The 27,494-nt window shown below is 37.2% G+C and overlaps 1 protein-coding gene across 1 annotated transcript; it reads right to left on the reverse strand.

Moving 5' to 3' along the window:
* Nucleotides 1–2,546: 2,546 nt before the first annotated feature.
* Nucleotides 2,547–27,494, reverse strand: LOC149263574 (aspartic proteinase CDR1-like). The gene is made up of 4 exons (XM_089389184.1): nt 27,439–27,494; nt 9,905–10,437; nt 8,933–9,704; nt 2,547–2,718 (listed from the first exon to the last, which is right to left on the reverse strand). The coding sequence occupies exons 1-4, from the start codon at nt 27,492–27,494 to the stop codon at nt 2,547–2,549; spliced, it is 1,533 nt and encodes a 510-aa protein (XP_089245310.1).

The raw sequence follows: 27,494 nt of genomic DNA on the forward strand, positions 1-27,494 counted from the left end.
AAAGCAGAATCAAAACAACTGGACTATATTGAAGCTGCCCTATGTGATCTCTATGATCTAGAAGATCCTTCCAGCGTATGTCCCCAGATTATATTGGCGGTGGTTGAAGAGTCGAAGGTCAAGGGTTATATCTCTGGATCCATAAATAACACTTTTATTTCTCTAATTCCTAGAAATAAGTCTCCTATTTATTTCAAATAATTCCGCCCCATATCCCTGTGTAACTCTCTCTATAAAATGATCTCTAAGATTATTGCTTGCATGCTTAAGATTTTTTTGTCAGCCCGTATCTCTCCAAATCAATTTGGTTTTTTTGGAGGGTAGAAAAATCCAAGATGTTGTGGACATTTTGCAAGAATGCCTTCATTCTGTTAAGGTGAGGAACCTAAATGCTTTCTTACTGAAGATTGATCTAAACAATCTTTCGAATATGTTGACTAGGAATTTTTGAGATTGATTTTACACAAAATTGACCTTTCTTAGTCGAACATCAATTGGATCATGGCATGTGTGAACACTGCTAACTTTATTGTTATTATAAATGGGCTCCCAACAATTTTTTTTAAAGAATCCAGAGGTTTGCATCAAGAATGATCTATGTCTCTCATTCTCTTTCTCCTTTCCATGGAAGAACTTAGTAGAAGGATTACTGAATATTGTGATAGGGGAGTTGTAAAAGGTATTTCGATGACTCGACAAATCCACATATCACATCTGATTTTTGTCAATGATCTCGTCTTTGGTGGAGAGGCATCTACCCCGGAATGGTCCCACTTTCACCAACTCCTCTCGACTTTTGGTTCTATATTAGGTCTTATCTTAAATAAGAATAAATCTAAAATGATCTCTCCTCATTTGGATGAAGAGGTAACAACGCAGATATGTGACATTTTTGGCATTACATATCAGCCCTTGGGGTTGCATTATCTAGAAATTTGAAAGAAAATTAGCAAATTTGTCCTATATATGGCTTAGCATGGGTGGTAGACTCATTATGATCAGATCATTTTTATAGTCTATTTCGGTCTAATGGATGCATTTATATATGTTTCCAATGGAAATAATTCATAAGGTAGATGTTATCCTAGCCAGATTTCTATGGACAGGTTACAATTAACCTGGTAAATTTCACTTGGTTCGCTTGCCATGAATAACTAAAGACATCGATGAAGGGGGATGGGGAATCTTTGAGACACTTTATTTCAATAGGGCTATTATATGTAAGAGTTTATGGAGAGGACTAACTGATAGGGGCATTTGGTCAAATCATCAAAGGCAAGTACTTGAAATCTGGATCAAAGATGGTACGAAAATTACACTATTATCCTCCTACATTTGACACTATAGCATGATGAGGAATGGGCATTGGTTATTTGAGGACCTTTGTTGGTAGGTAGGGAATGACTCTCGAATCGATATAGGTTGAAATGCAATTCGAGGATTGTAGGGCAATCATTCCCTATCGACCCCTCTACTACTGCATCTGAGTGATAGAGGTATATTTTTTCTTTCTCATATTTTTACTTTTTGATATCTTTCACCAAATTTAAAGTCCTAAATTAGAGCAGATGAAGTTGGAGTCATTGGTTGCATGTCCATAGAATCAGAGCAATACGTATTTCAGATAAATGCTACAGGGTTTTCTATTTATTACGAGTTGGACCGAATGTCCTGGGAGGGAAAATCACACAAGAATCAAATTTATATAAGATAACTATATAAGAGTATAACACACACTCTTCATACAGTGGAGTATCACATTTGGTTACCAAAAATATGGTCTTGGGATTCGCTTCCCTTGAAACTTAAGTGTTTTGGATGGTTGTTCTTGCACAATAAAATTCTCACTTGAGAGAATCTTACACATAAGGGCTTCAGTGGACCTAGCATTTGTCCTCTTTGCATGCATAATCTGAAAGATGTATATCACCTTTTCATGCGGTGCCCTATAGCCATTAACGTCTGGAATTTTGTCTTAATTATTTTAGGGATTGTGGCTATTTAGAATGTTAATACATTGGAGACATGCCTTAAATACTGGTTTGAGTCACATAAAGATTTATGTACTTTTCCATTTTACATATTCTTCATAGTGTGCTCAGAGGCGACTATTGAAGAACTGATGATTCATGTCCATTTTTATTATTATTAAAAAGTGGCATGTTCATTCGTTAACTCTCCGTTTCTTCTTACAAAACTGATGTCAATTGGGTAACATACTTTTGCCTTTAATGAGATTATCAATATTCCAGACATAGTCCAGGGTTCAATGAAATCGAAATTAGAGAAAGAACAACCTTGTTTACATGTATTGCATATAGTCTTGAAAAAAACTGTTTACATGTATTGCATATGGTCTTGAAAAAAGTGTTTACATATATTGCTTATAATCTACCTGCAGAAAGGAAACAAACTATAGGAGAAGACTCAAATTTGTATGACAAGATTTTTTGGATCAAACAGTAGCAGGAACAGAGTTTGATCATCCAAAAAATATTCAAGTGTATAATGTAAAGGAGAAAAGACATGATATCCATGTGCTTTGCTTACAAGGCATCACGAACTGTGGGTGCAAAAGACAGCGTGTTGTTGGCATTGTCATAGAGAATATGGTAGTTCTGCTGTTGATAATTGCCTAATACCGACATGTCTGAACTGGGTAACATTGCCAGGCACATAATGCCACCACTAGTATCAGCGTACTGTTGGGGATTTTTTCTGGTAAAATCCCAAAAACAAACAAAAACTAAACACATAGAGGCAATGCTTTGTTTCCTTCTCTCCACAGGATCTTTTGCAAAAGGAAGCTTTAAAAGAATTTTGTCTGAGAACAGAGTATTACACCACCATAAAAAGATTTCTATTCATTAAAATATAATGCCTGATACATATTCATCCTCTTTTACTGAGAGGGATTCACCAAAAATACATTCAGCCAACAAAATATTTACTCTGTCTCCTCCTGAGAATTTACACTGTTGGTGTGTAAAAACCCATTTACATTTACTGCTGTAAAATCCCTTTTACATTTACTGGTGTAAAACTATTTTTACACATACTGCTGTAAAAATAAATTTACATATGCAGCTCCAAAAAAAATTATGTGCATCTCCCTGTTCTCTCTTTATGCACTGCTGTGAAATATCTCCCTTTGGTTCACCACGGGTTAACACATAAAACAAAACATTACATTAACTTGTGCACTCCCCCCCATTTTTCTTTATATGCAATGCTGTGCAATATATTTCTTTTTGCTTCACGCTGCTGCTTCGCTTTGTTTTTTTTTTTAACAATAGTGAACGCCCAACAAAAAAAAAGCTATAACATGTTTTGATGTATAATAATATATGCCGTATATAAAAACTTAAATACTCTACCTACACTTATGAGGATTTATTAAATGCATTAATAAAAGAAACTGCGGTCAATGAAACTTGAATTCCACGCAGAATTTTTAATGCAGGCTCGTATGCTACTTTGGTTGATGGACGGTGGAGAACGATCAAGCAAATCGAACGGTGGACAAGGATATCGGAAGACCTTTTGCTGTAGAACGATAGCGTCCGATAAACCTGTACAGAAGCGGAATTGGCTGAGGACGCGTGGCTGAAATTTGTTGGATCGGAGTCGATTATATAGAAACTGCTTGGTGACCAAAAGCGCTCCGATAAGTTTAGGTGGTTTTTCTTAGGTGGTTTTCGGCGTTTTACAAACAAACGAACGCGGTTGAAATTATATTTCAACACTCCCCTTTAATTTCAACTGCTAGGCATTCAGTCATACCCAGACACTTCCTCAAAAATTCAAAGTTTTTCTGATCCAATGGCTTTGTCAAGATGTCTGCTACCTGTTCTTGAGTCCTGCAATGTTCTAGGATAATTTCTCCATTGTTCACCAATTCTCTGATGTAGTGAAACCTTGTATCAATGTGTTTCGTTCTCTTATGAAACACTGAATTCTTTGACAATGCAATAGCTGAGCTATTGTCACAAAAAATCACTGTTGCTTTTGCCCGCTCTTGGCCTAAGATCCTCAACATTCTTCTCATCCAAACTGCTTGACATGCTTCTGTTGTAGCTGCCACGTATTCAACCTCTGCTGTAGACAATGCTACAATGGACTACTTCTTAGAAGCCCATGAAATGGCTCCTGAACCCATATGGAAAACATAACCGGAAGTGCTTTTCCGATCATCTACACTTCCAGCCCAATCACTATCAGTGTATCCAACTAAATTTGAACATTCTGAGACAGTATATAAAATTCCAAACCTTTTGGTGCCTTTGACATACCTCAGAATTCTTTTTGCTGCCTGCCAAGGTGCTTCCTTTGGCCTCTCCATGAATCTGGAAATTAAACTAACAGCAAACATAATGTCAGGCCTAGTAGCTGTTAAATACATAAGGCTGCCAACAATACTCTTGTACAAACTAGGATCAAAATCCTTGCTGCTGTCCTCTCTGCTGAGTTTTAATCCCATTACTATGGGAGTGATCGTTGCTTTGCATTCTTGCATGTTAAATATGCCCAACACTTGATTTACATATCTAGCTTGTGAGATAAAAATTCCTTTTTCATTTTGATCTACTTCTATGCCTAAGAAATATCTCAAGAAACCGATGTCAGTCATTTCAAATTCCTCTTTCATGACTGATTTAAAATTCTCAATGAGCTAATCATCATTACCTGTGAAAATAACATCATCAACATATAAGACAACAATTAAAATTTTACCATCTTTTTCTTTGATGTAGATGGTGGGTTCTCCTTCACACTTGTCAAATTCATTATCCAATAGATAGGAATCTATCCTGCTGTACCATGCTCTTGGCGCTTGCTTCAGCCCATAAAGAGCTTTCTTCAATTTGCACACTTTGTGCTCTTCACCTTTCTTCTCATAGCCTAGAGGTTGTTCAATATAAACCTCTTCCATTAACACTCCATTTAGGAATGCTGACTTCACGTCCATTTGGTAAACTTTCCACTTGTTTTGAGCTGCTATGGACAGCACTGCTCTCACGGTTTCCATTCTTGCAATCGGTGTGAAAGTCTCCTCATAATCTCTCCCATATTGCTGCTTGTATTGCTGCTTGTACCCTTTGACAACCAGCCTTGCCTTGTGTCTTTCTATTTTACCTTCAGCATTTCTCTTGGTCTTGTAAACCCATTTCACTCCAATGACTTCTTTGCCTTTTGGTAGCTCAACCAAATCCCATGTTTTGTTTCTCTCTATGGCATTCATCTCCTCATCCATAGCTTCTATCCATTTCCTATCTTTAATTGCATCTTCGAAATGAATAGGGTCATCAACATGAAAATACAAAGAAAACAAGGAATACATTCCTTCATCATAAATGTCACTTAGATTTCTAAACTTCTTACCTCGTTCATTTGGTGTGCAAATGCTTGAAGATGCACTTGAATTTCCTCCTTGTGATGTGCTTGGAGAAGCACTTTCATTTATCCTCAATGGTGTCCCTTGTTGTCCTTGTGTTGGCGCTGCTGTTTGGGGATGCATTTCAGCCACCTCCTCATCATCTTCATCATGAGACAAACAGTTTTTAACATTCACTGTTTTCTCTATGCTTCCATCCCAAGCTTCCTCCTCAATGAACTAAACGTCTCTGCTGACAAAAAACTTCTTGGTAGATGGGATATACAACCTGTAAGCTTTGGATTCCTCACTATATCCAATGAAGATACATTTCTCCCCTTTGTTGTCCAACTTCCTCCTTAGCTGATCTGGTATGTGTGCATAGGCTACACATCCAAAAACTTTCAAGTGGGTGACACCTTGCTTTCTCCCACTCCATGCTTCTTCCGGAACTTTGTTCAACACTGCTTTTGTAGGACACCTGTTCAAAATATAGACTGCACAATTTACAGCTTCAGCCCAATAATCATTTGGAAAATGCTTTGCCTTCAGCATGATCCTCGCCATATCCATGATGGTCCTATTCTTCCTTTCAGCAACTCCATTTTGCTGTGGGGTGTACCTAGCTGTAAACTGTTTGTAAATTCCATTTTCTCTACAAAATCATAGGAATTCCTTGGAGATATACTCACCTCCTCTGTCAGTTCTCAAAACTTTTATATGCAGCCCGCTTTGGTTCTCCACAAGTGCTTTGAAATTTCGGAATTTTTCAAACACTTCACTTTTGTTTTTAAGAAAATATACCCAAGTTTTTCTTGTAAAGTCATCAATAAATGTTAGGAAATATTGGCTGCCTGCTAATGATGGAGCTTGCATCGGTCCACATAAATCTGAGTGGATGATCTCTAAGGGTGCCTTTGCACTTATGCTTTTACCTGATGGAAAAATTTCTCTATGTTGTTTCCCCAAAATGCAACCTTCACAAAGGCTGTCCGGTTTCTCTATCAATGGTAATCCTCTTACCATTCCTTTTCTGCTTAACAAGTTTAGACCTCCAAAATTGAGATGTCCAAATCTCAAGTGCCACAACCAATTTTCATCCTTTGGCACGCTTTGGAAAGCCTCTTGGGTAAATATTGCAATTTCTCCTTTGTTTTTCAAATCTGCCCTTATTCTAAGAGGGAACATCCTGTTCCTTGTCATCTTCATTTCAGCAATGCATCGTTTGTTGGGTGCTATATCCATGATGGTGCATACATCATTCTCAAAGAAAACATTGTAACCCTTTTGAACAAGCTGTCCAATACTCAAGAGGTTACATCTCATTCCAGGGACATAGTAGATATCTGCTATGGTTTTCTTCTCACCCTTCTTTGTAAATATTTTTACCTCTCCTTTTCCCATAACAGAAATTTTGCTATTAGTTCCTAGTGTGACTTCTGATTTCACATTTTTATCTAGGGCAGAAAAGAGGGCTATGTTTCCTGTCATATGGTTGCTGCAACCTGAGTCTAAAAACCATATGTCCTCACTGTTTGTTTCAGCCATGTTATAAGCTAACAACACATTATCTTGGCTGATGCTTTCTCTAGTGACATTTGCATTTTTTCTATTACTCATATCATGCTGCTTCTTCCTACATTCACTGGCATAATGCCCATATTTTTTACAATAATAGCATTGGACATTGGATTTTTCATACCTTTGTCCTTGAGCATGATGTTGTCATGTTTGTTGGCTGCTGCCTTGGCCTTGGTTCTGATTTGGATTGCTGCCTCTTCCTTGAGCATTTGCTGGACTGTTCCTTCCACCTCTGTTCTGGCTTCTACCTCTTCCTCTCTTGTTTCCTCTCCCTTGACCTCTTCCTCTTCCAAAAGACTTCTGGGTCTTAAAGGCTTGCTCTAGAGATGAGTTTTCATTTCTACTCAACCTCTGCTCATGTGTTATCAGTGATGCATGAAGCTCATCAACTGAAAAGTTTGAGAGATCCTTTGTCTCTTCTATGGTGGTGACAATCACATCAAACTTTGAGGGTAGGACCCTCAACAGTTTCTCCACAATCCTCCTTTCTTCAAGGGTCTCTCCATGAGTCCTCATCTGTGTGACTATACCAATCACATGTGTGAAGAATGAGTCAATGTTTTCTGACTCCTTCATGCTCAGATTCTCAAAATCTCTCCTCAGCAATTGTAGTTTTGCTGTCTTCACTTTGTCCATGCCTTGATAGGCTGTTTTGCGGGTTTGCCATGCTTCATTGGATGTCTTAGTTGCTGCTATCCTTGGAAACACACTTTTGTCCACTGCTTGATACAACAATACAATGGCTTTTGCATCCTTCTTCTTATTGCTCTTCAGCAGATCTCTCTCTGCCTGTGTCAAACTGTTAAACTCTTCTTCATCCGCTGGTTCTTCAAACCCATATTCAACAAGTTCCCATAAATCTTGAGAGATAAACACGGATCTCATGGTTATGGCCCAGTAGTCATAGTTTTTCCCATTAAACTGTGGGAACTGGGTGTTAAACATACCCATGCTAGTGCTGGTGCTAGCCATTCATTGCATCCTCAACTATGCTTCAATTTCTTGACTGTGTATTTTAAAACAACTGACTGTTTCTTCAGCAACACAAAAAAAACTTTGTGAAATACATGAATCCTTTGTTGACTGAGTCTTCAATCTGTTGGAGAAGTTGTTGCAGCAAAATAACTCCCTTCTTCAGCTTCTTGAACACCTTCAAAGAGCCTAAGCCTGCTCCGATACCATTGTTGGGGATTTTTCTGGTAAAATCCCAAAAACAAACAAAAACTAAACACGCTTTGTTTCCTTCTCTCCACAGGATCTTTTGCACAGGGAAGCTTTAAATTTTTTTTTCTGAGAACAGAGTATTACACCACCATAAAAAGATTTCTATTCATTAAAATATAATGCCTGATACATATTCATCCTCTTTTACTGAGAGGGATTTACAAAAAATACATTCAGCCAACAAAATATTTACTCTGTCTCCTCCTGAGAATTTACACTGCTGGTGTGTAAAAACCCATTTACATTTACTGCTATAAAATCCTTTTTACATTTACTGGTGTAAAACTATTTTTACACATAGTGCTGTAAAAATAAATTTACACATGCAACTCCAAAAAAAATTATGTGCACCTCCCTGTTCTCTCTTTATGCACTGCTGTACAATATCTCCCTTTGGTTCACCACAGGTTAACACATAAAAAAAAACATTACATTAACTTGTGCGCTCCCCCATTTTTCTTTATATGCACTGCTGTGCAATATATTTCTTTTTGCTTCATGTTGCTGCTTCTCTTTGTTCTTTTTTTTAACAATAGTCAACGCCCAACAAAAAAAAGCTATAACATGTTTTGATGTATAATAATATATGCCGTATATAAAAACTTAAATACTCTACCTACACTTATGAGGATTTATTAAATGCATTGATAAAAAAAACTGCGGTCAACGAAACTTGAATTTTACTCCACGCAGAATTTTTAATGCAGGCTCGTATGCTACTTTGGTTGATGGGAACGATCAAGAAAATCATACAGTGGACAAGGATATCGGAAGACCTTTTGCTGTAGAACAATAGCGTCATATCGGAAGACCTTTTGCTGTAGAACGATAGCGTCCGATAAACCTGTACGGAAGCGGAATTGGCTGACCTGTACGGAAGCGGAATTGGCTGAGGACGCGTGGCTGAAATTTGTTGGATCGGATTCGATTATACAGAAACTGCTTGGTGACCAAAAGCGGTCCGATATGTTTAGGTGGTTTTGCTTAGGCGGTTTTCGGTGTTTTACAAACAAACAAACGCGGTTGAAATTATATTTCAACACGTACATGTAGCTTTGTGGCCGCAAATCATAATCGGCTCCCTTGAAGTGGAAAGTTATAGTCGGAAAATTTGAAAGGGAAGAGGCGGCATGAGATTGTTGGCTGTAACAGAGGTCCAGTGCGACTCGCGACCCATCGGCTCGTGAGAGATTGATGGAAGAAATCAAGGCTTTCTTCAAAACATGATACGAATCTTCATACAAATATGTGAGAGTGGTTCCAGAGTCTATCATAAATCCGCCACTACCATCTTCTTGAATATCAAAAGTAGCAGTAGGGATATCCAATAATAATGCACCTCCAACGCTAATTCCTCGCAACGAAAGGTAATAGAAACTTGATTGCGCTCTGTTTTGAACAAAAGGAGTTGAACTGACAGCGGCAGCTGTGGCATTCAAGGTAGCATTGTCACCTATAAATAAAGGGCTGACTTTGGAAGGAGAATCGGTAAAAGGCATGAGACAGTAAGAAAACTTATTAGCACCTAATGAATTACCAAGCTGTGAAATTAAAGATAGTGAACCTCGTCCCAACCCGATTACTCCACCTCCTAGTCCCGAGTCCCCGTCATTGTCTTGGCCGCACCCAAATACAATTTGTTGAACAATTGACTAAGAACCAGGAAAGGTAAATGTCTCGTATGAAAGGATCCCTGCGCTGAAGGAGCGATCAACATTCTCATACAAGTAATGCACTGTTCATGAGCACAAAAAAAGTCCACGTTTGGCTGGCACTCAGAGCTTTCGCATGTGATGGCCTTGTAAGTGGAGGAGGCGGAAGGATCATAGATTGGGTAGGATTGATTATAGCAAGAATTGCAGGGCAAGCACTGTTTCCATATCAAGTCACTTCCTGTGTCTACAATTCCATCATATGGTAAAGATGGCTCACCAATTCCTACCGTCATAAAAAATTCTCCACGTCCTCTACTTATTGGAGCTTCCATTTGTTTAGTTTTATGAGAAAATTGACCAGCGCTTTTTGGAACTATGGATCTATGCAGCGTTCCAATCCTTTCTTGACGGTGTCCCACTGCTTGCTTAAGCCGATCAGTGGATGTAATATTTCCTGGAAAGAAAGGAGAAAGATGTGAATCTCTATGCACAAGATCTATTCTCAACCCAACATGCTCAGCACGTTTATGCATCTTAGACCGCCTTGAAATCTTGGGTTTATGCGGCTCAGACCGCCTTGAAACCTTGGAATATGTAAGCGGCCTGCATTACATCAAATTAGGTAACATGAAAAAAAATAACAAACAAATAAAGAATTTTCAGGGAGCACTGGAAGGAGATGATTGTGGAGCCATGCTTCGTCTACATCTACAACTACAACAACAGAGTGAACGTAAAACACGTTGAGACGTAGCCAAATAATGTATGAATGGTGTAGTCTGCCAGAGGGGATGCACTGCACTTTCTCTATCTATTCTGTTAGGGATACAAGGTCCCCAAGTTCCTTTAAGTAAGGTGCTTTGCACTCTATTTTTGGTGATGGAAGTGCATTTACTTTCCTCTCTATTTTTGGGACACCCAAGGCCCTTTCGACTTTTGAGTAATAAATATTTCTATAATTACAACTGATTTTGCACGCTATTCTTTTTAGAGCAATTTAACTACTGTGTTTTTTTATTTTTCTCTATCGAAATCGATTTACAGTAAAACAAACTTTTTAGCACTGAAGTGATGTGGAAGAGAAAGCTTTAAATTTTATTTTTAATTTTCCTAAATTTTATTACAGACACAAAGGGCAAAGGGGACATGCATTATTTACAGTTCTAAAGAGGTTTTCTAAATATAATATAATTTTTTTAGCATGTTTGAATGCTAAATATATTTTTCTTATTTACCGCTTTAAAGAGATCTAAAATACATTTTTTAGTGGAGAAAATAGTGAATATATTAATTCTCTGTTTTACTACCAGATAAATATTAGTATCTTAATTTATTCGTATAATATTTTGTTTTTTGTTACCGTTCTTTGAAAGAAAAGGCGTGACAGTGAGACTCCTGTAGCTCTAATATTATTTTATTTTTTTGTTATCGTTCATCTCTAATATTTTCTTTTGGTGGTTGTGCTCAATTTGATTTAATTAATCGTTCAACTCTCAAAAAAAATTGTTATTGTTCAGTTCTAATATTATTTTAATTTTTTTTCATAAGTCAGACCACTATTTTATTTTTTTAATCTAGAAAAAGTGACAGTGAGAGTACCGTAACTCTAATATTAATTTTTTTAATAGTTCATCTTTAATATCTTTTTCCTTTTATTATTATCGTGCATCCCTAATATTTATTTATTTTTCTTTCAACACTAATATTATATTTTATTTTTTTTGTTATCATTCATACCGCTGTAGCTTTAAATACCAAATAACATATATAGATGGCCGTAGCTCTAAATACCAAATAACATACATAGATGGCCGGTGAAGTTCTTAATAGCCATCTATATACTGAAATTTTTAATATTATTTTAAATTTAATAGGGATAAAAATGCTTTCAAATATTAAATTAAAATGTATTAATTATACAATATTTTTAATATAATAATCTCACAATTTGTTATTTTAATTCAATTCAATTTTATATAATAATCTCAATTTAAATGTGTATTTATTTTTTAATAATCAAAAGTATTTCAAACAAATATGTTCTAAATATGTATTTATCTCTTAATTATCAAAAGTATTTAATACAAATATGTATTTCAGTTTAAAAAATATGGGTCCCATATAATTATTTAAACAAAAATCATATGACATCAGTATAAAGTAAATCCATAACATTGAGAAGTATGAACATTTTCAAATTTATATTTTAAATTGGAGATGTCTACTTAGCATCCCTATTTGGTAAAAGAAATACAGTATTAAGCTGTAAGGCCCATGAGATAAATTTCCCTGTGGTCTCCGTTGTCCTCACCATAAGCCATGAAAGCGAGCAAGTTTTGGATGATTAAAATGTTTCCCTCCATTAATCACCACGATCAAAGTCACCCCTGTAATTCGGAACCCTTCCAGGAAGTTCGCAACCATGGATATCATGGTTATCCTCCTCTTTTCCTTTTAATTTTTGTTACCTAAGTTTGCTCTTGTAATTTTAATTCTGTGTAGGGGTGGATTGATGCCCTGTTGTGAAGAGCCACTGTGGTCACGCTATGCTCTCTTGAGAAATTTCTTTCTCCAACACGATTTACTTGAAAATGTATGTCTCTTCTTTAATTTATTTCTGGTCATAGAGAGAGTCATCACTAATCTTATTGCTCTCGTCTTCTCGCCGTCGTGGTCATAGGTACCCCAACCGATGGATATTCAGACTTGTACCCAACCTTAGGTCTAATTTGTACCTCAAATAGACTCATCTTCAAAGATTCATGATACCTATTGTTATATGAGAACTCAACCAGTGGAAGATACTCTTCTTACTTCCATTGTTGATGCATGACATACATCCTCAACATGTCCTCAAGAATTCTGTTAACCATCTTTGTCTATCCATCTTTTTATGAATGATAAGTTGTACTAAAGGCCAAATCTATCCCCAAACCTACAAACAACTCCTTCCAAAACATGGAAGTGAACTTGGCATCTCTGTCTGACACAATCTCCTTAGGAATACCATGTAACCTCACTATCTCCTTGATGAGAATCTGAGCTATGTCACTATCTAAATTCATAGACTTAACTATGGTGAAATGAGCTACCTTGGTAAACCTATCAACCATAACCATAATAGAATCATTCTTCTTTGATTTGCTCAACAAACCTGTAATGAATTCGATGGAAATGACCTCCCCTTTCCACTCTAGAATCAGAATCAACTACAATAACCCACCTAGATGCTTACACTCTAATTTTACATGTTGAAAATCCAAAAATTTCGCAACATATGCAGCCACCTCTTTCTTCAATTTCGGCCAGTGATAGAACTTTTTAACTGTTGTCAATGTCTTTTTATATCTTGGGTGACCTGAATATGGCTTGACATGAAATTCCCTCAAGATACGCTTTTTGAGCTTGTTCTTGTCTGGAACATAGATCTTGTACCTAATCTAACCAAGCCATCAGTCGTGAGATGATAATCCACATCTTGATCACCTATACCATGCTGATGTAACCTGTGCTTAAGCTACTGGTACCTGTCATCCTCCTATATTTCATGCAAGATCTGCTCCCCCAAGTCTATTCCATAAGAACTCACTACTGCAATTTGATTCAGCAACATTCTTCTGCTAAGAGCATCTACAACCTTGTTCTCTTTACCCTTGATGTACTTGATCTCAAATTCAAACTCACCGAGCGTAGCCACTAAACTAGATTGCTTGAAATTCAGATTAGGTTGGTCAAACAAGTACCTAAAACCATTGTGATCACTCATCAAAATGAACCTCCTACCAAGAAGATAATATCTCCACATCTTCAATGCATGAATGACCATTGTCAACTCAAGATCATGAGTCACATACCTCTACTCGTGCTCTTTTAGTTTCCTTGACTATAGCATACTACCTATCGTTCTTGCATCAAGACTCCACCAAGTCCTCTCTCGCAAGCATTTGTACATACCACAAACTCTTTGTCTGTATCTACAATCTTCAAGACGAGAACTTTCATAAACAAATACTTCAACTACTCAAAACTAGTTGCACATTCCTCTGTCCATTAAAATTTCTTTCCTTTTCTCTACAAGTATGTAATAGGATAGGAAATCCATGAGAAGTTCTTTATGAACCTCTTAAAATGATCTACTAATCCCATAAATTATCTAACCTTATGCACATTCCTAGGAGTTTCCCACTCCATGATAGCTCTGATATTTTTAGGTCCACTACTATACCTTCCCCAAGTAGTGAACTTCTTTTCTAAAAGAAATTGCACTTTCTAAGCTTGGCATACAACTGATTCTCTCTTATCAATCTCAACATCATTGCTAGATGTTTTGCATGCTCTTCCTCATTCTTAGAATATATCAATAGGTCGTCAATGAATACTATCTCAAACTTTTCCAGATAAGGACACAAATCGCTATTCATTAAAGACATGAAAGCAACTAGATAATTAGTCAAATGAAATGGAACCATGACAAACTCATAATACCCATACCTGGTTTGGAAGGTAGTGTTGTAGATGTCCTCTTCTTTTATGCGTACTTGATGATATGTTGATCTCAAATCAATCTTTAAGAACACTGTTTCTACCTTCAACTGATCAAACAAGTCATCAATCTATGCCAAAGGATGCACGTTCTTGATTGTCAGCTTGTTTAACTGCCTATAATCAATGCAAAACCTGAGAGTACCATCCTTTTTCTTCACTAAAAATATTGGTGTACCTGAAGGTAACACACTTGGCATAATGTATCCCTTATAAAGCATTTCCTTAAGATGCAACTTCAATTCCACCAACTTTCGAGTGCCGATCTTGTAAGGTGACTTTGATGTTGGTGTTGCTCTTGGTACCAACTCAATAGAAAATTTCATTTCCCTATGAGGTGGTAACTCTGAAATATATGTTGGAAATACATTCTGAAACTGTTGCAAAACTAAATACCTCTTCAAGACTTCAACATCCTCAACATCCTTCCCTTTGTCCCGGGAAATATGAAATATAAAAAATACACACCCTTTCTTACTATTATGCTTTGTGTATCAGTCCTGATGGAAATTCCATGTAAAAACATATAAATGCCACAAATGATGTGACACGTATTTCAAGTTGAATGGTGGGGGAAACATCCTAATGGGTGTTGATTCGGTTTATTATGGGTAAGGAAATTGGCAAAGGAAATGACTAAGGCTTTGGAAAGGAAAAAGACATTAATTGGCATATTATTTATGAAAATAATGGAAATTGGGAGAAAAGGAAGGTGAAAGGTCACAAGTTACATGTGAGAAGGAAAATGAAGAAAAATAATGGAAAATAAAGAAAATACAGGCCTCATTAATAAAAAGGTTTATGAGGATCAGTGGGCGAGACTTGGTCAATTTAGTTTTTGAGCTCTTTCATTATTCTCTCTCTTTCTCATACTCTTGGATACTTAGCGTTTTCTTGGAGCACTCTTGGAGGGTGTGGCATACTTGGATTTTTGGAGCAAGAAGGAAAATGAAGAGCAGGAAAGCACAAGAGGCAATCGGTATCGGAAACTACATCAGATTTTCTTGCAGGTACCAAGTTTCATGTATGATTTCTTCACTAGTTTTGGCATGCGTGACACATGCATGTGGGTTCTTGGTCATGATCTATCACTGGCATGGAGGATTTCCTGGGTTGATAGTGGATTTTCCTAGCCTTGCCATTTTTTGGATAGCCATGGTGTTGTGGGTTTATTTGCTTTGTTTTCTAGTTGCTTCTCATGTTTCCTTGGCTTGGATTGAGCTATTAGTTTTCATAGCCTTGGTTGAACAAATGCTCTAGAGCCCTGTAATGGCTTGGGTTGAGTTACTAGTCCCATAGCATTGGTTGGACAAATAGTCTAGAGCCTTGTAACATCTTCGGTTGAGTTACAAGTATTGTAGCCTTGGTTGGAAAGATGATGTGGATCCCTTAGTGGGTTGAGTTACTAGTCTCGTAGCCTTGGTTGGACAAATGCTTTGAAGCCTAGTAAAAGTTGTGGGTTGAGTTACTAGTCCTAGGAGCTGGGTTGGAACAAACACTCTGGTGTCCTGCAAGGTTGGGGTAGAGACTGATCTAATGTTGGTTTTGTGATGTCTAACCGTGAGGTGGAATCACTGTTTGATAGGTTGAGGTGGATGGCCTCTAGAAGCCCTGAATGAGTTCTTATTGATGTGTTCTATGAGATTCCACATTCATGCTTGGAATATGGCACGAGGGTGAATGGATGAAGAGATATTTGGCTCAGCCATTCTATGGTCGGCTGGAACGTGGAAGTCCCATCCGTGGTTTGGATTTTGCAGCATTAATGAAAGGTTATTTCCCCTTGTATTCCTATGATTATTATGATGGATTATATGTGTTATATATGGTTGTGAATTCATTGATATTTACGTCCCTTTTATGTTGGTTATGTTCATGTTTTATGACAAAAACCATGGGTAGATCTCATCATTTTCTTAATTGTTATTGAATGATCAATGTATCTATGAGCTAATGGATGAAATGGAAACTAATGTGATAAGGAGACAATGCTTCATAACAAATATAAGATAAGTACGAGATCCCTACATGTAATTCTGTTGTTTACACTTGTAGGTTACATGTCAATGATATGTTTGACAAAATGCATGTCATTGCTAGTAGGGATCCAGTCAAGGTCTTTAACAAGTATTTCCTTTATTACTTTCATTTCCCTGTTACTTCACTGATTTGAAGAGGGGGATCAATTCTAGGTACTTTTCTAGGCTCTGAGCCTAAAAAAGTGGCTTAAATCCTAGGGTCGCTCGCACAACACTGGAAATTTTGGTTCACATTTGTTGGCAGGTAGGCTTGTGAAAGTGAATTTAGGTTGTTGGTCGCTCCCTTGCCCATGGCATGAGAGAGACTATGGGCCAAGAGACCTAAAACAACAATGGGACCCACGCACAGGCTATTTGAGTGGTTGTCTTATCCTTTGAGGGTTCTGTTTATGATGTTGGATGTCTGTATGGTGTGTTTCTATCGGTTCCACTTCCTTAATGTGACTTAGGAGGTTGAATCATATCATAGTGGCTTCTCATTACATGTTTACCTCGGTTGGCCAGTTGCTTGGGTAAATGTGGCAGGAGGGTGTTACAGAGTGGTATCAGAGCATGGTTGCACTTTCCTTGGGTTGTGTGTTGATCATGCTTTCATGATTGGTTGCATATGTGTTACTTATGCATGTAGTCCATGTGTTTGTTGCATTTGCATGGTGTTGATCATGGTTATAGCGATGTTGCCATGTGAAGGTTGAAGGTGTTGTCGAGGAGTATGTCTTCATGTGTGTATGGTCGATTATGCATTATTATGCATGTCAGTGATCACATATTATCAAGTGCACGTGAGGTGGTTGTTGTTGTCAAGCATGAGGTCATGGTGTGTAAAGTTTGTATGGTCATGCATTGATGGCCGGACTATAGCTTGAATTGTGTGTATATGGTTTTCTAGTCATGTGTTATATGTATATATGCAGTTTTTATGCATGTATGGTCTTGGTTATAGTTATGCATGAATAGTAGGTCAAATATGCATTGTGAAGTCATTGTATGCAAATTAGGTCATAATGATTCTATTGGTTTTTATGATGCTAATGCATTGGTTGAGATAGAGCACGAGATGCAGACTATCGAAGTGAGGTTGCAGTATTAGAATTTGGGATAAGAGCATATCGTCATATAGGTATGGTATATTTGGCATGCATGTAAGTTAAGGATATTTATATGCACTAGTTTTATATACATTAGGTTTATGTACATGTATTTTGATGATAAGATTAAATTCATGATAGATGTTAGTTGATTAGTGTATTTATATGCACATATGTTGGATAGTCAAGAATGATAGTAACTAGTAGTTGCATGCATTACTATTTTTTGTTTTATGTTAGATAAATTTATGATTATGTTATATGTTGTTGATGAATATGTTATAGGTTAACTTGTTGTTATATGATAGTTAGCTTGATGATTAGGTCATATGTTGTTGATGAGCATGTTATATGTTAATTGATTGTTGTTATATGTTAGTTAATTTGGTAATTAGGGTTATTTCATTGAGATATTGATGATGTAATTTGTATTGGTCATATGCGTGATGGTTATGTTCATTGTAGTGAATATCTTAATGTTATATGTATTGTGTTAACTTGGTTTGACCTATGCATATGGTTATGTTTGTGATATTCAGGTATGAGCTGACATATTTTGTGATATGGTGTCTTACTAATCTATGTTGATTGTACATATGTGATTGTTATGCATGAACAAAAAATGCTTATGAGCTTATGATGTGAACATGTTACCTAGTTACTGCTATGGATGTCATGATTTAGGTTTGATGTGATATGTTGTGAAGTCGTATCGTGCTAACCCAGATTGATTGTGTAGACAAGATAGCCTCCCTTAAAATAAATTAAGGTATGAGTTTGCTTATGTCGTATATTTGGTGCTTGATTGTTTGATTATGTAATCTATTTGGTGTTCAAATGTTTGGTGTCTATTACGTCATCTGGTTGATTCATTTAAAATGGTATGTTTGCAAGTTGGCTGAATGTTTGATGAATTGCATAATATGAGTTCCAATGATCTTGTTTTAAGATGATTTAACTAATAAATATGTATTGAGACAGTTGGTAGGTACTTGAGTGTAGTAGGTGATAGTTGTAGCGTTATGTCTAATGACTATGAGTTGACTATGGATTATGACATGTTTGTTAGTCTTGGTAAAGGCTGAATTCAATTAATAGATATGATTGTCTTGATATTTGGAACATGTGGTTGACATGAGTGAGAAGTTGTAGGAAGCATACTTGGATTAGCCTGACAATGTAATAATTGATATGTTTATATCACTAATAGTTGGGTGATGTGACAGTGCATAGAAAGCCTCGAATTGCAACAAAGTAAAAAGGTAAAGGGAGGAGTTGGACAATAATTCCTTTGACTATGTTTGGAAACCCTAATTCCAAACGAATGAGTGCTTTACCTATAGGAAGTCTTCTTAACCTTAATATTGTCTGACATTATGTGGATACATGCTATATTCATGAACATGTAATTGGAAAGTATATTAGCTAGTCTTTAGTTACAGGTGGATCTATCAAAGGATTGGAGTCCCTTGATAGATGTCTTGGATGTGTTCATGTTATGTTTATGTATGCACTAATAGTTATGTTTTTATGGCAGTATAATGAAGGGAGTTTCATTTCAAGAGAAGTTTCCATGAAATATTGAAGAAGATTCAAGTTGATCTTTCCTTGGGAACCATGGGGATTGAGTCATGGTGTTTTTTGCTAGTCTTGTGCTTTTGGTGTTTTATGATTTGTTGAGTTTGATTTGCAGTTTTGTTTATGTATGTTGCAAGGCATTGCCACTTTGGTTGTGGTTTCGTATTGTCGTCATTCGTCTTCATGATACTCTTCTTGGTTTTCCTTGACTTTCCTTTTATGTTTTGAGTCTTGGGAATTGGTTGGGAAAGAGGAAATTTGATGGAGCTCGGGACCGCTGTGTGGTACCCAAAAGGTAGTGTAAGATTCAGATGAAGCTTGGTGCATGAGTAAGTGTAGTGGAAGGTAAGAATATGATATTTGGTTAGACTGGATGGTTCGATTGTGGTAAATGGACAATGGTATTGCAAACATGAAAATGGTAAATCGTAAGGTGAATGGATTTGAGGCGTCATATGACTTGGCTATGTTCAAAACTATTGTTCGTAATATTGCAGATGTGTTACATGAATAAAGGAAGTTCTCTTAGCCTTGACCTTATAAGATATGGAGATTTTGTTGTGATCATGATTATGTTGCTGTTTATATATGTATGCATTTAAGCGTGTATGTATGACATGTCTGACAGGGTGATCATGAATCATGATTAATTTATGCTAATGTTTATATGTACATATGTATGTATGTATGTATGATGTTGACTGATGAGATCATTATTATTTTATGATATATTTATGTGTACATGTATCTATGTCACTGTCTGATAGGGTCACTATGAATCATTCTTCTAGAGGAATGATTATTACGTAGGAAAATGACATGAAGAGGTTCCTGGTCTATGAGGAATCAAGTGGGAAGAGTAGTCATGACAAAAATATGAGGTCAGTATCGTATGGATATGAATTTATATTGTATGCTTGTATTATGCCAATGATACTTCAACAAAATAAAATCAGTATAGTCTATGGCATGTTGGGACAAGCATGGATAAGAGACTAGAAGAAAGGTTTCTTGGTAAAGAGTCAGTGTGGTTTTTGATGTGTGGTAAGACTGTTATGCATATGTCGTATATGTTGTATGTGTTGCACCTGTGATGTTGTGTGCATGCGATGTGGTGTATATTTAGTGTGTATACATGTTGATTATGTAATGCTATGTACATGCTGTAGTACAAACAGTGTTGTATGAATGTTGCACATTCAGTGCTAGGTATATATGGTGCTATATACATGTTGTATTTACGGTGTTGTGTACAGATTGTATTGTGTGCATGATGCATATGCATTGTTGTGTGCATATGGTGCTTTGGGAATGTTGGATATGTGGTGTTGTGTATAGATGATGTTATGTACATGTTGGATATGAAATGCTATGTACATATGGTGTTGTGTACCTATTGTACATGTGGTGTTATGTACATATGGTGTGGTGTGCATGATTGTACTAGTGGTATTGTGTGCATGTAGTGTTGTGTACATGTTGTATAAGTGGCATTGTGTGTAGGTAGTTTTGTGTACATGTCGTGCATGTGGCATTGTGTGCATGTAGTGTCGTGTACATGTGCACATGTGGTAATGTGTACATGTGGTATTGTATACACATTGTACGAGTAGTGTAGTGTACATGTGGAGTTATGTACACGTTGTGCAGGTGGTGCCATGTACATGTGATTCTATGCACACAAGATGTAGGTGGTGCTTTGTACAGGTGGTACTGTGTACATGTTACATATGGTACTAGTATACATGTGGTATTACGTGCATGTCATACATGAGGCGTTGCGGGCATGTGGTACTATGTATGTGCATTATGTAGTCATGGTATCGTGACATGTGTATTCCTTGTGATTTACTTTTTGTAATAAATGTATTTTGTTGTGTTATATGCTAGGTGTAAGTACTTGTATTATGCGACATTGTACATTGGGTATAGATGTATGATTTCTGTTGTATATCAAATGTATGTGTATGCATTTGTGTTGTATATCAGGTGTAGGTGCATGTATCGCATGGTTTTGTATGGCGTGCATGGTTGTATGTGTGTGATGCACACTACGGGTACGTGCACGTGGTTGTGGAGAAGGAATTGGTTGTTGTCAGGTCTGGCAACTAATCCAGGGTGCATATGGAATAAGGACAAAGGCAGAAGTTAAGGATTTATTAAAGGATGTGTATCTCATTTCAGTTTTATTATGCATGCGATTTATGATTTTGGTATATGTTGATTACATGTGATCTATGATTCTGGTTTATGATGGTTACACGTGAATTATTATTTTTATCTATGGTGGTTATGTTTTGAGCTAACCTGATGTGATATGTTTATACATGAGAATTTGGTCAAATATGCTGGTTTGACTTGTTGTGATAGGAAGTGAACAAAATTGCAAATGTATCTTATTGACGGGCCACCATTGAGGTATGATTTGAAGTTATTTCAATTTATTTTGAATCTAATGGAAATTATGTGCTTGGAATAGGAATGCATGAACATTCTTGGTTGAGTGGCCGAAATCAACTACAAGAATTAGCAGTAGCAACAAAGAAAGTGAAACAGGCAGCAGTATGTTGGTAAAGCCTTCAGGAGCAGGTCCATTGTGGGACACTGGTGCTCAACAGTGTCCATTGATTTCCATGAGCATGCTATGACCAGTATGATGGTTTTGAGGCAAGGATACTCCTTGGTTTTGTATCTTTTGATGCGAGGAAGCCTTTTAAAGGGATGGATTGCTTAGGATGGGGGTGCTAGTTGAACTTGGAAGGTGAGAGACTACACAGAAGGGTTGACCAGATTTCTCGAGGGACTGTGTAGTAGAGAAGGGAAGACCATGTATGGATTTGTTTTGGTGATGAGAACTTCCAGATGGAATCAAATGCGCATTGGGAGTGCGCCCTACAAAAATGAGCCAGTAACTATTTACTAAGAGGAAAATTGGTGCAGGATTATAGTGTTGGACATTAGATGCAGATTTGACTTGCAGTGGATTCTGGACTTCTTGGGAAGGAGGTGAATCCTGGTATTACTTTTAGGGTGGAGGTGTGAGCCTCTAGATTCCCCTGTTGATTGATATGGGCCCCGTATCCTTTTATTTGTTGGTTGAGAAAATGTATATGTGTTTATATTATTGTAAATACTTTATTGAGTTAGTTTATAAAGCTCCATAAATAGTATGGTTATTTCCTGGTTGAAGCAAATGTGTATGTGTATATGTGGTTATTGTAAATACCATAATGAGCTATGTTATAAAGCTCTAGTAAACAATATTATTGTCATGTTTCAGTAGTGGTCATTGTAAATACTGCAACGAGATGTGTTATAAAGCTCCATAGACAATGTGGCTATTTGTTGGTTGAGAAAATGTGTGTGTATATGTGGTCATTGCAAATATCGTAATGAGTTGTGTTATAAAGATCCACTATGTGGTATGTTGTCTTTATGTTTTTATTTTGAGCAGGTATTTCATTCTAAATACTGCAACGAGTTGTGTTATAAATCTCCATGGGAAGTATGTTTTTTTTACAACAATATTGTTGGTATAGGTTCCATTGAACACCAAGGATGGTGTTCCCCCAAGGGGGAGGGTTCTGTAACAACCTTGGTGAAAATCCCGTGTATAAATATATAAATACCATGGACGATGGGACATGTATTCCAAGTTAAATGGTGGGGTAAACATCTTAGTGGGTGTTTATTTAATTTATTATGACTAAGGAAATTAGCAAAGGCAAAAGGAATTAATTGGCATTTTATTTAAGAAAATAATTGAAATTAGGAGAAAGGAAGGTGAAAGGTCATAGGTTTCATGTGAGGAGGAAAATGAAGGAAAATAATGGAAAATGAAAAAATGGAGGCCTCGTTGATCAAGCACTCAAATGAGTTCAGAAAAGGAGCTCTGGCTAAGGTTCCGGTGGATGAGGGTTTTAGAGGAGGTGAAAATCTGGACAGACTGTCCTGTAGGAAACTGTGATGCAAAGAAGAAACGCAGGGAGCACGGTCCAAACTGTGAAAGTCCAAATCAGGGATTTCCAGAGCATAACAAAGAGGGAACGAAGGGAGAAGTAAGCACTGAGGGGCCAAATGGAAAAAACGAGGGGAGGGGAGAGATCCCCTACTACAAGCGCATGGTAATGGGAGAGGCAACAATGAGCGAATGCGGAATGGAATGAAGCCAAATAACGGAGAGAACCCCGCAAGCGGCGCAAACTGGAAGATGGGTCTGAGGGGTAAATGTCTCCCCAGGGCATCGAAGAAACCCAGGTTCGTAATACCAAGTAACAAAATTGAAGAGTATAGGAGTTATATGGAAGACTATGCATTAATATGTAAATTTGTAGGGTTCTCACAATCAGAGAAGGAATTATCTAAATGGATACAATATAGATGGAAACCTAAGGAGCATGTGGAACTAAAACTAGGAGCAAAAGGTTTTTTTTACCGTAATATTCTCTAACACAGAAGACAAGGAAAGGATTTTCGAGGGAGGACCCTATTTCATGAATAATGCAGGTCTATTTATCTAGAAACGGGAAGACTTCTACAACCCAGACCAAGAGAAAATGTTAGCAACCCCGGTCTGGATAAGACTCTTCGGGCTTCCAATGGAGTTTGGGACCCGGAGATTTTAGAAGGAATAGGGAATACAATAAGGTCATTTATGAAAGTCACAGAATCTATAAAAAGAGGACGATACACATCATATGCCAGAATATGCGTGTATATGAATATAACTGAACCCCTCTCAGACTTCATTGAGTTGGAATATCATGATGAGATATGGCAACAACTAGTGGACTATGAGCACATACCATTGCGGTGCAGACGATGTCATGAATATGGTCATCTTTTTAGACAATGCCCATTAAATAGAATAGAGGATGCAAAGGATAAGAGAGAAGAAGAGAGAATAACAACAAAGGAACCTGGACGGGGGGAAGAGGGTTTTAAAGAAGTTAAGTATAAAAATAAATCAAGGTTTAATAAACCCCAACAACAAATGCCAAAGGAAAATAGTTCCCTTGAAACGCAAAATAAATTCAAAGTCCCCCAGGAAGAAGAGACCGAGATGGGGGAAAAAGAAGACAGTGAGGAAGAGACAATGGAAAACTCAAAAGAATCAGGAAAACAAGTATCAGGACAAAAAGAAATAGAACACGGGGGCAGAGGAAAAAGAAGAATAGACAAATGAACCTAGATTGCTTGAAATTCAGATTAGGTTGGTCAAAAAAGTACCTAAAACCACTGTGATCGCTCATCAAAATGAACCTCCTACCAAGAAGATAATATCTCCACATCTCCAATGCATGAATGATCATTGTCAACTCAAGATCATGAGTCACATAACTCTACTCGTGCTCTTTTAGTTTCCTTGACTCTAGCATACTACCTATCCTTCTTGCATCAAGACTCCACCAAGTCCTCTCTCGCAAGCATTTTTACATACCACAAACTCTTTGTCTGTATCTACAATCTTCAAGACGAGAACATTCATAAACAAATACTTCAACTACTCAAAACTAGTTGCACATTCCTCTGTCCATTAAAATTTCTTTCCTTTTCTCTCCAAGTATGTAATAGGATAGGAAATCCATGAGAAGTTCTTTATGAACCTCATAAAATGATCTACTAATCCCATAAATTATCTAACCTTATGCACATTCCTAGGAGTTTCCCACTCCATGATAGCTCTGATATTTTTAGGTCCACTACTATACCTTCCCCAAGTAGTGAACTTCTTTTCTAAAAGAAATTGCACTTTCTAAGCTTGGAATACAACTGATTCTCTCTTAGCAATCTCAACATCGTTGTTAGATGTTTTGCATGCTCTTCCTCATTCTTAGAATATATCAATAGGTTGTCAATTAATACTATCTCAATCTTTTCTAGATAAGGACACAAATCGCTATTCATTAAAGACATGAAAGCAACTAGATCATTAGTCAAATGAAATGGAACCATGAGAAACTCATAATACCCATACCTGGTTTGGAAGGTAGTGTTGTAGATGTCCTCTTCTTTTATGCGTACTTGATGATATGTTGATCTCAAATCAATCTTTAAGAACACTATTGCTCCCTTCAACTGATCAAACAAGTCATCAATCTATGCCAAAGGGTGCACGTTCTTGATTGTCAGCTTGTTTAACTGCCTATAATCAATGCAAAACCTGAGAGTACCATCCTTTTTCTTCACTAAAAATATTGGTGTACCCGAAGGTAACACACTTGGCATAATGTATCCCTTATAAAGCATTTCCTTAAGATGCAACTTCAATTCCACCAACTTTCGAGTGCCGATCTTGTAAGGTGACTTTGATGTTGGTGTTGCTCTTGGTACCAACTCAATAGAAAATTTCATTTCCCTATGAGGTGGTAAATCTAAAATATATGTTGGAAATATATCCTGAAACTGTTGCAAAACTAAATACCTCTTCAAGACTTCAACATCCTCAACATCCTTCCCTTTGTCCAGGGAAATATGAAATATAAAAAGTACACACCCCTTCTTACTATTACGCTTCGTGTCTCAGTCCTGATGGAAATTCCATGTAAAAACATATAAATGCAACAAATGATGTGACACGTATTTCAAGTTGAATGGTGGGGGAAACATCCTAATGGGTGTTGATTCGGTTTATTATGGGTAAGGAAATTGGCAAAGGAAATGAATAAGGCTTTGGAAAGGAAAAAGACATTAATTGGCATATTATTTATGAAAATAATGGAAATTGGGAGAAAAGGAAGGTGAAAGGTCACAAGTTGCATGTGAGAAGGAAAATGAAGAAAAATAATGGAAAATAAAGAAAATACAGGCCTCATTAATAAAAAGGTTTATGAGAATCAGAGGGAGAGACTTGGTTGATTTAGTTTTTGAGCTCTTTCAATGGTAATAGGGACAACAATAATGACAAATGAATAAGGAGGGTTTTACAGGGAGCACTGCAAGGAGATTGTCCAGCCATGCTTCGTGAATGGAAAACACGTACGTACGTTGAGGCGTAGCGAATGGTTTACTCTACCAGAGGAGAGGGGATGATTTCTCTGTTTGTCTATTGGACATAGAATTAGTTCTTTAAATAATGTGTGTTTGAACTCTACTCTATTTTTGGAGATAGAAGTACATTCAAAGGTAATTTCTAATTTCGTTTGATCTCTAATTTTGGGGATCAAAGTCCAGTTATTACAATTAGAAGTCGTTTCGTTTTCTCTCTAGTTTTGGAGATCCAAGTCCAGTAATATAAACTTTACTTTTTTTATAAATAGAAGTTTTGGGGATCGAAGTCCAGTTAAAGTAAGACATACGTTTATTATTACAATTAGAAGTCGTTTCGTTTGCTCTCTAGTTTTGGAGATCCAAGTCTACTCCAATACATATATTTATTATTACAATTAATAAACCTTGATTAAAAACCGTGATGGTCCGCGAACTGGACTTTGGCTACAGCGGGAGCTAGGGTTTCGGAGCGGATGCGAGACGAGGGTTTCGCAGGCGAGGGTTCAACCAAAGGAAGGAAGAACGGTGGTTAAGGGTGGATCCAGCGCACCAGGACAAACCTTGGGTGCGGACCTCAAAAACACAGGAATCTGGAGAAGAAAAAGACAAAAAACTAAGGAGCACGGGATAATCAAAGGGAAAGTTATGACTAAAAGAAATGGGAACGGGGCAGGGGAGGGGAGAGATCCCCTCCTACAAGGCAGTAATAACGGGGGAAGCGAGAAAGGAGCGGTAGAAGGAAGGAGATAGAACAAATGAAGGAGAAACTTCAGCAGCGGGAGCGCAAAGGAGAACGGGAGTAACAAGCAAATGTCTGCCGAGGGCGACGAACAAACCCAGGTTTGTAATTCCGCCCAATAGATTAGAGAAATATAGAAGCTACATGAGAGATTATGCTTTGATCTGTAAGTTCGTAGGATATTGGCCAGCAGAGAAAGATCTACTTAGATGGATCCAGCAGAGGTGGAAACCAAAAGGACATGCAGAAGTAAATTTGGGAGCGAAAGGATTTTTTACAGTAATATTCTCCAATCTAGAAGACAGGGAAAGGATCTTTGAGGAAGGACCCTACTTCATGAACAATGCTAGACTATTTATGAGGGAGTGGGTAGATTGCTACAACCCAGAGAAGGAAAGAATGTTAGCTGCCCCGATATGGATCAGAATCTTTGGCCTACCAACAGAATTTTGGGACCCAGAGATCCTTAAGGGCATATGAAATGCAATAGGATCGTTTGTGAAAGTGGCAGAGTCGACAAAGAGGGGAAGATATACAACATATGCTAGAATATGCGTGTACATGAACATCATAGAGCGACTTCCAGACACAATAGAATTGGAATATCATGACGAGATCTGGCACCAACCAATTGACTACGAACATATCCCATTTCGTTGCAGAAGATGCCATGAGTATGGCCAT

This window comes from Pinus tabuliformis, chromosome 6 (genome assembly GCF_031772625.1).
Source record: "Pinus tabuliformis cultivar Carrire ecotype Pingquan chromosome 6, CPIR1, whole genome shotgun sequence".
NCBI lineage: Eukaryota > Viridiplantae > Streptophyta > Pinopsida > Pinales > Pinaceae > Pinus > Pinus tabuliformis.

Excerpts from the sequence above, each read along its gene's own strand:
- LOC149263574 (XM_089389184.1), bottom strand. The coding sequence starts at position 27,494 with ATGGCCATACTCATGGCATCTTCTGCAACGAAATGGGATATGTTCGTA. Across the intron at positions 9,705-9,904 it reads TCATGAACAGTGCATTACTT|GTGCTAATAAGTTTTCTTAC; the intron begins GTATGAGAATGT and ends GTAATTCATTAG. Across the intron at positions 2,719-8,932 it reads TTCCGATATCCTTGTCCACT|AAAAAATCCCCAACAGTACG; the intron begins GTATGATTTTCT and ends GGATTTTACCAG.